The following is a 15,129-nucleotide window of genomic DNA, read 5'->3' on the forward strand; positions in this document are numbered from 1 at the left end:
AATGCCTTTGCACCATGGTTCTTGTTGTCAGGAATAAGCTCCCTGACAGTTCTTCTTAGTCTTTTGCACAGTGATAATTGATGCTGGGAACCACAGGGAAGTTCCAGATAGGAAGTTAGGAGAAACACTGGGAGGGTGAATGTTTTACCTACATGTTTAGAAGAAGGCTGGTTTTTTGTTTGTTTGTATGTTTGTTTGTTTGTTTTTGTAAATATTTTATTTTAGCTTTTTGAGAAAGGGTTTTTCTACATAATCCCAGGTGTCCTGAAACTCAGCATGCAGACTAAGCTGGCCTCAAACTCACAGAGATACTTCTGCCTCTGCCTCTGCCTTCTGAGTTCTGGGATTGAAGGCATGTACTACCACCCAGCAGAAGGCTGCTTTTAAGACCTGCAGGCAGTTGGATATATGTATAAGAGGGAATGCTTGACATTTTTCTGATGTTTTTTGTTTAAAGTACATTGTATTGCAGTATTAGTCAAGTTAGTTTCGAATGCATATCTTTCAGCTTACAGAATTGTATTTCCTATGTTCTCATGTTTTGGTTGATAAAGTTATATTTTGAGAACATGATTTAGTGATGACAACTGTATTATGGGGTTCTAAAGTTAGGAGATCATAACATATAACATTCGTTTCTTTTGTTGTTTTGTGTTTTTTTTCAAGACAGGATTTCTCTGTAGCTTTGGAGCCTGTCTTATAGCCCAGGCTGGCCTTGAATTCACAGAGATCCACCTGCCTCTGCCTCCCGATTGCTGGGATTAAAGGTGTGCACCACCACCTCCTGTCTGTAACACTCATTTTTGTACCAATCATTGTAATCTGCCTCTTCGCACTCCTATTTGGGGGACTTCATTCCTTCATTCAACAATAGCCCTTTACCAACTGCTGGATATTATGACAACTACTCGTTTGCAGCCAAAAATCAGGAGCATTGAGTTAATAGTTTAGAAGACAAGAGCAGGATTGGGGGGAAATATCCTAGTTTGAGAACTGTTCTCATAATTCTGAGATGACACATTTTAGGGGGTGGCAGGGTTAACAGTGACAGTGGACTGAAAAGACTCACCCTTATAGTACTGAAAAGACTACTTAGACATGAAGAAGAGGAAGTGAAGGTTGTCCCTCAGGGCAACTGTGAGTACTGATGTGACAGGGAGAAGCAGGTTTGGGGGAGGATATGATGACTTCCATTTATGCCATATTAAATCATAGATAGGTGCTCCCTCACAAGACTGATCCAGGAAGTATGCCGGCAAGTCCTTGCAGATGCCAGTGAAGTCGCTGTGATGTGTGTGCTTTCTAAGAGAGACCTGAGGGTGGAGGAGAATTCATGGCCGCTATGGAAGAAGCTTTTGGATGGAGAGGAAAGCAGCAGCCTTGGAATGTGAGGCCAGTGGAAGACTGGAGCAGGGAGTGGCCAGTGGAAGCAACCGCTGCAGCTCCTTGAGCCAAGGCGTCTATATACCCTCTGCAGTAACCAGAGCACACAGCCTACTGCTACTCTAGCATGGAGGTCTTTTAGTATCTGAGCTGCAATGAAATCCTTTGTGCAGCAAGGAGGCAGAGGCAGAGCAGGTAGTTCTCATGGCACTCTTGCCAGCCTTGGCTCCCTAGAATTGTAGTTCAAATCTTTCTCTGAGCAGTACTGATAAATTATTTCCCCCCTTTCCCTGGAAAGAAACATTAGAGTAAATAATTTCCTTTGTTCTATGAGCTTTAGACCACTCATAAAGAGGGGGTCAGAGGGTGAAATGAGATAATCAAACAGAACCTTTAATGCCATTTCTGGCATGGCATAAAGAGTAAAGAGAGGCTGTCACCATATTTGTCATGTGTATGTCAGCACCAATATCATCCTTATTTCTCAAGGATTTCATATCTCTGGACAGCATTTGCTGCCTGCCACAAATTGAAGGAAGATCCCAGATTGGTATCTTAAATCTTCCACTTTGGATAGGTCCAGTCCTACATTGTTCATTCTTTTCCTCATTTTCTCATGATTTTAGATGCCCAACACTTTGACTGTTTTCTCCATCCTGGACTTTGGGCCATGTGTTAACAGGGAGGTATGGCTACAAAGAAGCACTAAATAGGGCTCTGTCTTCATTTCTTGCCCAGGGGTTTACCTAGGAGGCTACATATTCTGTGTGTGTGTGAGAGAGAGAGAGAGAGAGAGAGAGAGAGAGAGAGAGAGAGAGAGAGAGAAGAGAGAGAGAGGAGAGAGAGAGAGAGAGAGAGAGAGAGAGAGAGAGAGAGAGAGAGAGATCTTGAACTTCTTTATCATTTTTGTTTGGAAAGACTGCAGGAACACAAAGGAATGAGAGACCTAGCTTTTATTACGTCATTCTTCTTTTGGCCATGTGACAGAGACCAAATTCTACTAACTTAATCATTTTGCAGGTAGGGAATTTTGATTGAGGAACCTGAGTGAAAGTCTCATGGCTGTTCTGTAGTTAGCTGGTATTTAAATCTAGCATTCTCATGTGAGTATTCGACCCTGGTGCTTAGACCCTTTGCCATCCTGCCCCTTCATTCATAATTACTTTCATGATGTTCTACAGACATAGTTGAGTTCTAATTTACATGTCTAGGAAAATAAACTGTGAAGCTTTTTTTTTTTTTTTTTTTTTTTCCTGACTAGGGAAATTGTAGTTAATTGAAATGTAAACCTCCATGCTTCAGTGACCTCTCCTTGAGGAGTTGGGTTTAGTAAGAGGAGTTAACTTAATCATCCTGTCTGCCACATTGTCTATTCTATCTGTGGTGGAGTCTAGAGATCCAAACTGCACTTGTGCAGCTGAGCTCACTGCAATATGTTTTATCTCTTCTAAACGTTTGCAGTCAGAGGGGCGCGGAGAGTGATTTTGTTGGGGCTTTGTTAGTGCTGCTTTCATCCCAAGTATGTTTTTCCAATCTTGTGTGGCTAGTGGAGAGTGCATGTGGGCATTAACAGCGTGTTTATTTCTCGTAGCTTTAAATTGGGCAGACTAGCACAGACTCTTCTTTTGTTCATTGGTGGAAACATCCTCTTATTGTTAAAGTTTCCCTGTTCTAAGGAAAGTGCACGCCGGTGAGAAATGTGCTTTACTTCTGAGCCATGTACTCTGGAGTTCACCTTACCCTGCTGTCCTAAAAGCCAGGGTGGGGTGGGGGTGGGTAGGGGCTGTAGGAAGTTGTAAATTTCTTTTTCCTTTATCTGATTTCTCTATAACCCTTGACTTTGCTGATAATTCTCTCCTCTTTTGTCTTCCAGAAATGTCTGTGGTCTCCTTCCTCTCTGGCATCTTCCCAATCCCCTCTTTTCAAAGTTCCTTTCCCAGAGTGTTGGCGTGTCCCTCCCTTGCTATCTAATCCTCCTAAGTGTCTCTGCCTCATGGCACCTTTCAAATAACCCTCCAAATACTTAAGTTTTTTGATTTTTACATTTCTAGCATGTGCTTGTTTCCTGAGCTCCTGACTAGCATCTCAGGAACCCGTTAAGCTTACTATGTCTAGAGCCAACCCAACAGTTTTCCTTCTAAATGTCTACCTTCATTTTAATCTCCCTACCTCTAGTTCTCTTTCCTCCTTCTCCATCCATCTCCTTTCCTCTCTTCTCTCTCAGAAGAAAATAAAGCATCATTGGTGTTACTCAAGCCACAGCCCCAGACTAAGGAATTGGGAGCCCTTTGCTTTCTTTATTACTGTTCAGTTACCTCAGCTTGCTCTGTCTGTATTCTAATTTGACCATCAAGGCATCTCTCTGAGGCTTCTAGATCAGGTAGCAATTCTTGGCTTTACAGTTGGAGACTTTTGGAGGAGTTGATTTTTTTCATTGTGGATTTATTTTATTCTTATCTGTTTGGTATTCTAGTTACAAGTTCTATGAAGCTGTGGTTTATAGTTTTTGTTTCTAATTTTGTGGGTCGACTTTTCCCTTTCTTGGTGATATCGCTTGAAATACAAAAAACAAACAAAAAGTTGTGTTTTCTCTTGTAGCTGCAGGTCTGTTACTATTTACATATGTAAAGCATAGCTGAACTTCGCTCCACTGAGGGGATTCATAGCTCCAAGTAGGTAGAGCTGCCAGTAGAGCCTTCAGGAGTCTGGTCCATCCCTCCTTCCAGTAATACTCCACCTCTCTTCTTTGGAGCTGTGATGCCCATAATATGACAGCAGTCCTTGAGCCTACAGAAGTGGCTGAAGCTGGCGCTTTGTCAGCATCCATTTTGTTAAAGGCTGCTATTTCCTCAAAGTAAAAAGAGACTGAATCTGATCTTTCACCTCATTTCTCTAGTGGGTCTTTTCTAACAGAGCCCTGCTTCTGCCCATTCATCTGCTCTGGTACCTGGCAGATAAGATGCACAGCTGTGGAGGGCAGTGGTCTTGGAGATTATCCCTCTACTTAGTGTAGCTGGTTCCCTTCCCATGCTTCTGCACCCTTGCTAGTTCATAGTTCTGAACCCAGAACTGGAGTGCTGGACCGGTGTCTTTCAGACTACTGGATGTCATTGGTTAATATGTTTTCAAACGCCATTAAGTTTAACATGGCTATTAAATTTCTTTTTGTCAGAAAGGACATTGGGTGATATAACCCCTATCATAACAGAAACAATAACAGAAATATAACAACCCTGGGTTCATTATTAAGAGAATGGAAAGAAAAACTGTTATTTAAAGTCAATATATTGCTTTAATGTTTCTTATTATGCTATCTCTGAAAAATACATATTGTTTACAGACTCATACTGGAGCCGTAGTCTAATATACTTACCAGCAATTTAAAGTAGAAATTGGCCCACTTCAGTTGGCCTATTATTTTCTGTGTATGATCTCAGTTACAAGCTTTATATCAATTATTTCTTAACACTGAAGTAACTGTTTTGGCCCTTGTGCTTAGTTAGCTAAGTCTTCTTTCTGCTGGTATTTGTATGACTTTCCAAAACAGAAAAATGTGGCATATGTGGATAAAAATCTGAGCTGATGTTGAGAAGATAAAGTTATCTTTCAAAAGGTAACATGGCTCCTTTTTACCTACTCAATGTGTAATTTCTAGATTATGCAAGTCTACTGCAGGCTGGGAGCACTACATAAATTCTATTGATTCTCTCATTGAAATTGCAATGTCAAATAGATATTAGAGTTTTATCATAGTATAGTTATGGGCTGTCACATTGGCTCATTAATTACAACAATTGTGCAATAAAAAAGACACAGGAATAGATAATGCGCTGTGCGTTTTTGTGAGATTATAGTTGTGGCCCCTTCTTATGTCAGTGAAGTCTTGTTAATTGATACTGCCATAATGCACCGTGTCTTTGCTGTTCTCCTTTGAGGTTGGCTTATCAGTCTGTTCAGGATCTTGGAACTGAGAAACATACAATGAGGCTCACATTTCAGGGTTTTTAAATACTCTTTCCTGACATTCAGTTTATTCAGCAAGTATTTGTTAAATGTGTTCTAAGTGCTCTTGAGTATAGAAATAGGTAATGTAGAATCTACTGTGAAAAAGTAATAATATGGAGAGGGGAGGCAGAGCACCTGTGTAAAGGTAAATGTGACCCATACATGTTAGGCTACATATGTAAGCCACATGTGGTAAGTTCCTTAAAACTAGGTTGAACTACTCTTCAAGTTGAGAGGAGGAAGTAATTCTAAGCCTAAGTGATCAGTGAAGGTATAAAGCCTAATGGTAGAGGAATGCCTTTGTATCATGATAGAAAGCTCTGGGCTTTCTTAAACACACATCTGTATTCTAGAATGGCAGTGACAAATACGTAGCTAAATGCACTGGCTTGGAAATCAACTTTTGTTCTCAGACCAGCTGCCTTGCAACCTTATTTTGTGTCCTTGAGTGTATAGTATTGATGTAATAATATGTGTCCAGCATATCGCACTATGGTAAATGAGATAATGTGGATGCATAAGCTGCTCCCTACAGTGAAAGTCAGATTGCTTAGCAGGTGTCTAATTTTTTTTTCCCAGATACCTTAAGCCATGCATTTGAATGATAGCAAGCACAGTTTCCCATGACTAACAGGATTAGTGTCCTTACCAAAGCACTCTGGTTATTGCCAGGGAATAGTATATTTTGTGTGGCGTCTGAACTGCCTTCTAAAAAATTTGCCAGAATACATTGGAGATTACCTATATGAATACAGAGTAGTTGTGATTCTGTAATCTCAAATATGCTAAAAAGGAACTGTGTTTGTTAGGCTGCCAGTGTAGGGACTTTATAATGGATTTATAAATTCTTAAGTCATCTTCATTTAGTGACAGTGATATGGGACTAGATAGATTTGGAAGATTACTTAGATTGTGTAGCTGTTGGAAATCACATCTGTTGGAATATGCTGTGTACACAGTGATGTGCTTTTCACTGAAGTTGGTATTTTTTTTTCTTGCAGGCCAGTGTAAACCATTTGTGTGTGACTGCATGCCTTTCTGTAAATGTTGTTTGTTTTTCCACAGGTTACTTCTAGAACTGCTGGAGCTGTTGTTTGACAAGTTTAATGCTGTAGCCACCGCACACTCTGTGGTGCTGGGGTACCTGCAGGATTCTGTTGGGACCCAACCGACTCAGCAGGAAGACATTAAATTATACGATATGGCAGATGTGTGGGTGAAGATCCAAGATGTGCTGCAGGTGAGGGCTTTGTGCAAAGGCTGCCATCTGATTGGGGACAACAGTGAAGAGTAATAGCAAACACTGTCCTAAATTATTACCTTAGGAAGCACAAATTGGATGAGCAAGCGTTCAGTGAAAGGGGATGCTATCTTTAAAAATATTTCTAATAAACTTTTATTATTGTTATTATTTTTTGTATTAGTATTTGGTCAAACTTTAAAAAAAAAAAAGAGCTGATTCTCAGTGTGTAGCAATCAAAGGTAAGTACTACCAGATTTCTTTACCTGATTGAAATTAGTCATATGTTTAGCTGTCTATTAACCTGGGGGGGTTAATAGAGGAAGATCATGGGTTTGAGGCCATTCTGGGGTTTATAGAGAGTTCATTGCTGGCCATGACTATGGATTGAGATCCTATTTCAAAAGAAAGAGAACAAGGGGTGGGGGAGGAGAGAGAGAGAATACACATTCAACGTTTTAAAGCTTGTTTATGAACACAGCTGAGCTTAATTTTACTGACTGTTTTCTTACCGTCACTTTTTCCATGCATTGGGTGAAATGACAGGACAGGAACTTATTCTGAGAGATGAAAATAAATCTGTGGGATGGAAATGTATCACTTTTTTCATTTGTTGAAGATGGAAGGAATTTCATTACTGTTTGATATGATACTGCTGACATGGCATTTAGAAAGTGCATTATGTTTTTCTCTTTGCCAGCAAGATATATTTGATTTGTCCAGATGAAAATTAGAAGTGAAATTAAGAGTTAGCTGAAACAAGTTTGACATAGCTAAGTAGAAATGGTAATATCTACTTAATATTAAAAGAGGTAAGTACATGTAGAGAATTGAAAAATGTAACTGTTGGAATGAAATCACTTGCACAGAAAATAGGAATGTTTGCAATGATAAATAAATCATGAATGCAAATTGTAGTCATTTTTGAGAATATATGCACGCTTCTGGTAGATTGAATAAGATTGATTCTTAGTAACTCATTTTCTAGACTTATTTTTGGGAGTGAGGTACAATGAATTTGCTCTACTTTTTCTGGATTCCTTTTACTGATATGTCAATTACTGTGTACCTATAGTAAGTACTTGAGAAATGTGTATATTGGATTAAATATCTTTGTGGTTTGGGGCTGGTTATTTAACACTTTCAATCCTGGTTTTGCTTATCTGCCACATAGAAATGAAATGTGGTTTACAAAATAACATGATAAAGCAATTTCAAATATTGTTGGCCTTATAGTTATGGCCATATTGAAATTGTCTTTTATAGTAAACAGCTGTAACCCTGAATGGACTCAGGTAATACAGTTAGTTAGCAGAGAACAGATGAGTTAGTTCCACCTTCTTCTTTCCTTAGGAACATAGCCCTTGTAGTCCCCCCCTGAATAGAGCTGACAGGTTTAAATTCTTTTCTAAAGTAAGATAAGAGAATCCAGATTCTCAACAATGATATATACTCAAAAGGTCTGACATGCACTAATAATACTTGTGTAAAAGTCTGAGAGCATGACTTACAAGCAGGACAAAAATGGACAGAAATTAGTACCTGAAATGAAAACATCACCAGACAGAGGAAGTTTGAATTGTATAATATAGAGAAGATCAGTGAACTTCATCATAGATTAATGTAATTCATCCAAACCAAAGCACAGAGTAACAATAAACCAAAACCAAAAATGGTTAAAGCCACTAGTCTCCCTGGCGTAGTTTCTCCCAGTCTAAGAAATATGTGGTGCAGTGGTAGAGGGCGAAGAGACAAATTAGGGCAGAAGAAAAATTGTTGAAAAGTATAGACCCATAGATGAAGAAGTCCATCTAATTCCAAGCAAGAATAATGCAAAGAAAATCAACACTAGATATGTTATCAGTTTCCTGAAAAACAAAGGACAAAAATCATAAAACAGCCTGAGAGAAAAGGACATATCACCCATAGGGGGACAAGTGATAAATATCATTACTGACTTGCCTCAGAGTCAGCATAAACCAGAAACCAATGAATGTCATTTTGAAATGCTAGGAAAAAAAAACCACTGTCAATCTAGAATATTGTGTCGACTGCATGTGAAGATAAAACAGATGTTTTCAAATGAATTAAAACTGAAATAATTGAGACCTACACTTAAGAAATGTAGAGAGTTTTTAAGCTGAAGGAAAGTGATACCAAATGCTTAACTACAAGAAAAAAATAGGTGGTCAGTGGTGAAGTACCATTTTCCTCATTTGTTGATTTGTTTATTTTTTGATGGAGTTTCATTTATGTCTAAAGCAAAACTAATAACCGTATGTCATTATTTTATAAAATATGGGAGTAATTATATAACAGTAATTTCAGAAAGATTATATTTCTGGTAAACAAATCTGTGTTTGTCATAAGTTTCTTATATTTTTTCTTGTGAGCCTATCCTTTAACATCTGAGCCGTCTCTCTAGCCTTTGGCGTAAGTTTCTTATGGCATATGTGAAGATGTATAATATTTAGGATAAATTATGATAAGTTCAGAATTCATAATTTAATCCCTAGGGCACTAAAACAGTAGAATGAATATACAGATAAAAAACTTGCCAGAGGAGATAAAATTGATCACTGAATAATTGATTATTTAAGTGAAATCAGGAAAGGGAGAAAAAAGAACAAAGGAGAAAGAAAAGATAAAGAACAAAGCCAAGATGATATGGCTTAGACACAAATAGAAAGGAAGATGCTAACTATATAATTATATTAAATATAAATTACTAAACTTCCCAATTAAATAACAGAGATCATACTGGATTAAAGACAAACAAAAACAAGTCTCAGACATTCAAATCTCAATAGATGTATCTTATTTTTATTATGTTTTAAACTTTTAAATATGTTTTAAGTTTTAGGAAAGAATAATAATACTAAAAGATTATCCACATACCTCTTTGTTGAAATTTGCCTTTTGTTAAGCTTTTATTATTTTACTAGTTGTTCTCATGTATAACACACACACATACACGCACTTCTTTGAAAAACATCAATTTATGTAATCTGTATATATTCTAGTTTTATCATGTGAGCCAATAACGTAGCTGTTTAATTTTATTTAGATCAGTTGTTCAGAATAAGACATTTAAATATGACATTTCCATACACAATTACAAGTTTTCTATTCCTGAAGTAGATGATGGGTTCTGTCTTTTCATAGTTCCCAACAATAGTAAAATGATTCTAATTCTGCAGGCCTGGAGAGATGGCTCAGCTGTTAAAGGCAAAGCTCACAACCAAAAAACAAACAGCAACAACAACAACAACAAAATGGTCATAACAAATGAAGTAACTTCAATTCCATTAGACATTAATATATGGAATATATAAATTACTATGATATGAATTCATGGCTTATTAAGTGAGTTAATCCTCCCATATCTTAAAAGGGATGATTTGGAGAATTCTATGATAGTGAGATATTTTAGCAGATTTAATGGAATATAATTGTATGCTGTTATGTTCACTTATTTAAAAATACAGGTTTTATTGCTTCTCAGCCTGTTGGCTAAGGTCAAGTTATGGAAAACCCTTAGCATCTTCTAGGTGATTTGTGAATTATCTAGTTTAATGGTTTATGAATGCCCATCAGATTCACTTAGGATTGACTTACCTTCACCTATACTCTTTGAGTGAGAATCACTGTGGATGATATTGATTCTGTGCCTTTTAGCTGCTGAGTTTATATATTCATTTAATCTGTTTGTGTGATCATTAATTCAGTATATTGACTACCAAAATGCTTTCGAACCAGTAGCACCAGCAATACTCAGAAGTATGTTTTTATGCTTTTGAGTTCCTGAACTAGAGACTTTGAGAAAAGGGTGGGATCTTTGCTTAGGCACTATTGAATCTTTGGGGGTTTTGATTGAATTATAACAAGGTGAAGGAAGGTTAGCCAGGTAGCAGTGAAAAGCGCTGAAATGATTACTGGGAGGCTGTACATAAGGCAGAAAAACTATTTTGGAGGACAGTGACTTATATTACTTAAGATATATTGTATAATACTATATTTGGAGGCCTGTGGCTTATATTGGTTAAGATAAGGCCTAATAGTGAAATAAATATAAGCTTTGATGGTAGACAATGCTAAAAGAATACAAAGATGAAAGAAAGAATATGTAAGCTTTTTGATCCTGACATGGTTGACCTGTCAGTTTCAGTTTCATTGGGTTATTTATTTTAATGGTAGATTAATGGTTAATTGTTGGGACTAACTATCTAATAAATACTAGGATGTAAAGATGATCACATGGTAGTGTATGGAGTCTGGTAAAGTTAGAGACAGCCTCCAATAGTGTACATTGTACAGTATGAATGACCATTTACAAGCATAAGAGAGCCCTGGTTGGGAAATGCCTGGCTGCATGGCAGATTTAGGACAAAGAAGAGTTTTCATGTAGAGTTTTATTCTTGGAAGAGTGATCTTTAGGTTAAAAATTACTGTTGAAGCTGAAATAATTGAAACTAGCAGACATCTGCATTTAAGCATGAATGACAGTAAGATGACATGATGAATTGAGTTATAAGTGTTTAAAGTTCAATTTTCAGTGTTTCTTTGGATGGAAAATACTTCTTGCTAAAATTTTTTTTAAAAATATATATTTAAAAACACTAATTGGAGAAGGTAGTTCTTGGCTTTTGAAGGCATCCATAGTGGCTTTCTGCTGGAACTCAGGTTCCCCTGCATTGTCTCAGCACATGTGTGTCTGGAGACACACACTGAGCAGACAAGGCCATAGCTATCCCAGTGACAAGGTGTGAGCACCGTGACCACACACTGTTGCACTCCTTTGTGGCTTTGCACTCTTTTGAAACTGTGATAATAGAAATACATGTTTTTGTTCTTCTGAGCGGCAGCAGAACCTTCTAAAATGCCACCCACTTGGTGACATGCCTGTCATACCCATGGCTGCACATTGTCAAGTGTGTACGACTGGGGTTCACTAAAAACACAAAAGTATTCAGTTCTTACAAATTTTGTGTAACACAGGAAATAAGAGGTCATTTTGAGTAGTCTCATCCTCCCAGCTGTATGATTCTGGAAAGATGCAATTTTTAAATACTCGATTTCAAAACAAAACTGTCCATTTAGCCGTTGTTGGCTGAAATGTGTAATTTCTTGATGTACTTAGCAGTGTCTACAGATTGAGGCAGAGGATCCCCAGTACTCTGTTTACCATTAACAGTCACTCCTGGAACAAGCCGTTACTTCTCTAATATCTTGTCGCCATTTTCGAGAGAATGTAAAAATCATTTTACTTTGGTAACTGCTGCATTAATGTTTAAATAGTGATAAAATTAACCTCATGGAGAGAAGGAGAGAGAGCTTGGAGTTTGCTGTCAGGGAAAAATACCCATGAAATTATTGGTACTGATCATGACCTAGAGGAAGTTTTCAAGAAGACACACTATTTCTATTTTGAATGTAGGGCTGAAAGTAGGTTATTCTTAGGTTTTGTTGCATTTAGTGTTTTAGTTAACTGAGGATTCCCATCCTTAAAGTGAAACCAGCCTTTGAATGTATTTCAGCCACACAGCTTATGAGCAACATCTTCAGACATAGTGTTTTTTCATTTCCCAGACTTAAAAGTTTTAGCTATTTCAAATAATGGTGTGAGGCTGTCAGCGACTGGTTCCCCAGGAAGGTGCTCCAACCCCCCTCCCCCAGAGTTTTGTTCTCTTTGCAATGGATAAAATGGAGCACTACAAGTAGAATTCAGTTAGCCTTTGAACTGAATTCAGTTCACACACTTTCCTCTGAATTACTCTCACTTTGAATAGCACCAAGCCCCTCCCTATTCTATGTCTTGTTTATCACTAATTATTATAGCAGAAAGGATGAGCAGTCAAGGAGATGACTCAGGACCTAGTGCAGATGTGGCAGATACCCAAGGAAAAGTGCCAGGATATCCAGTGCTCAGTGAAGCCTGGCATAAATGGGGACAGTTAATATACTGAGCCAGACTTCAGAAACTGGCTGGGGGATACCTGGAGGTAGTAGATGGGGTAGTGAATCTGTTCTTGAATTTCTGGATACCTCCGAAGGCCTGATTGTGTGTTGGTTTGTAGGACTACAGGAAGAAATAACATTTTTTGGTGGATACTCCTGCCTTCCTTTTCAGGGGATTTGGTGAAGATATTTCTTCTAACATTTCATATAAAAATAATTTCAGGTTGAGCGGTGGTGGCGCACACCTTTAGTCCCATCAGTCGGAAGGCAGAGACAGGAGGATCTCTGTGAGTTCCAGGCCATCCTGGTCTATTGATTGAGTTCCAAGACAGCCTGCAAAGCTCCATATAGAGAAATCCTGTTTCAACCCCCCCCTAAAAAAAATTCAGGAGATGGGTGGCGGTGTTGCATGCCTTTAATCCCAGCACTAGGGAGGAGGAGACAGGTGGATCTCTTGAGTTTTAGGCCAGCCTGTTCTACAGAGTGTGTTCCAGGACAGGTCTAATGCTATCCAGAGAAACCCTGTCTAGAAAACAAAACAAAACAAAACAATTTTTTTTTTTTTTTTTTTTTTTTTTTTTTTTTTAGAAATAACTGTGATCAAGAATAGTTGAGGACAGTTTCTGATACCATGGAACATTTCTCAGTATGAACACAAATGTTGGAAAGGACCATAGAAGGATGACTTCAGAGTAGGTTAAGGTAGTTGTATTGATCGCTAAGGTGGGAATTGGCACATTTTAACATGGAGGTGAATATATATCTGAATAGACTGTGGGATCTGGGGACATGGTGTATTGTTGTTGTTAGTTTATCCTTAATGAAAGTATTATTACTATTACTACTAACCAACAAAACAAACCGAAGTTAGAACAGAATGATTTTGGATTCCTTGGAGAGCTTTGGACAGTTTTGGATTTGGCTCTTTAAATACTAGTGCTATTATTGGTTCTCTGTTTCTAAATTACGAAAAAAAATTTAAACATGTTCACCATAATATAATAGATTTCCATGCACCCATTATCCAGCTTCACAGTTATCAGTTTATGTTGCTTTCTTTCCTGGCTATATTCTTTCCCCTATTTTGAAACAGTCTTACAGATAATGCTTTTTTTTTTTTTTCTGTTTTCTGTTTTAATATGTATCTCTAAAAGATAGCCATCTTTTTATAAAAATGTAACCATGGGTAAAACCAGAATTTCCTTATTAGGTATTCAGTAATGTTTACATTTTCAGTTGTTGATGTGTGGTAACTATATGCTTTTCCATTTGTGTGATGCTAGATCCAAATGAAGTTGCAATGTTGTAATTTATTGAATTTTTTTTAGACTTTCAGTCTATACATTCTCCTTCTATTCTATTTTATTTATTTATCCCCTTATATTTATCAGTGAAACTTGATCATTCAGTCTGCAGAATTTCAGATATCTTGGCTTTTGTTGATTGATTAGTGTATTTACTATTTTCTTTTGCCTTATAACTTGAAGGTAAAGGCTTGATCAGACTTAAATGGATTTGAGGTATCAGGATTATTTCATAGATGGTGGTAGACACTCTTCTTTTTTTGTTAAAGGACTAATATGCTCAAAGTAATATTTTCTGGATGATTAGTTTGGCAATAATGTTCAGTGTGAATTGGCGGAGAAGGAAATGGATGCAGAGATACCAATTAGAAGGCAGGTTTAGTCAGTGTGTTGTCGAGAAAGGCTGGGCAGTAAAAAGAAAGGAGATAGAGTTTAGAGAGTTTTTTTGAAAAATGAACAGCTTTCCAAAACCTTTTTACATGACTCTTACACATGTAAGAAGCTCTCCAAGTCAGGGTGACTGAGAATTAGGGTGAGAAAGATTGTGGTTTATCCTTGTTAAAGTTGAGGTATTGGAAGATGTACATAAAGAATGGTTACAAGCATCTTGATTGGAGATAGGAAGCTAGGATAAGAGACCAACAGGTCTGTCTACCTGGGGCTAGTAGCTGAGATGAGACAGAAGGACAGGTTAGAATGGAAAGGGTGAGTGTGTCCTACTTGCCTCAAGTAGCTTGTAGATTGAGCTCTCTTTTGGTTTTCATATAGGTACATTCTGAAGTACTCTTTTGTGTTACATGCTTGTTTCATAGGGACTGATATAGAACATGGATGCAAATTCTGCTTAGGTTATGGGTGGTGCCTTTTGGAAACTGGTGTTTTCTTTGGGTATCTAGTCTGACCCCTTTTGGAGGTTGCTGGATTGTTAAGTGAGCCTGGCAGTGCTAACAAGACAGTACTTATGAGACACTGTGTTTGGGGGACTGGTTATCCTTTCCTGGTGCTCTTCATCTTGGAGTTCCTGTGCTCACTTGCCTGACCTTCCTATCTCTGAGTACGTAATGGTGAGAACACAGGTTTCTTGATTTTCCTCTCTTGGTTCATTAAGAACTATAATCATGGGAAATGCCATCATTAAAGGGATTCTAATACATTCTCCCAAAGTCCTTCTTAAATTGCCTGATAGTGTCTGCTCACTTCTCTGTCTTTAAATGTCTTTTGCCATCAAATCTACATATA

At 37.7% G+C, this 15,129-nt stretch overlaps 1 protein-coding gene across 1 annotated transcript in view; it reads left to right on the forward strand.

Annotated features, from left to right (window-relative positions):
- The window catches only part of Exoc4 (exocyst complex component 4), a 651,801-nt gene that overhangs the window by 84,362 nt on the left and 552,310 nt on the right, over nucleotides 1-15,129 (forward strand). The window contains exon 7 of the mRNA XM_051175863.1: nucleotides 6,454-6,628. Coding sequence (XP_051031820.1) covers nucleotides 6,454-6,628 — 175 coding nt within the window. The remainder of the gene's footprint in view (nucleotides 1-6,453; nucleotides 6,629-15,129) is intronic.

Source organism: Phodopus roborovskii, unplaced genomic scaffold (genome assembly GCF_943737965.1).
Source record: "Phodopus roborovskii unplaced genomic scaffold, PHOROB, whole genome shotgun sequence".
In the NCBI taxonomy this organism is placed as follows: Eukaryota; Metazoa; Chordata; class Mammalia; order Rodentia; family Cricetidae; genus Phodopus; species Phodopus roborovskii.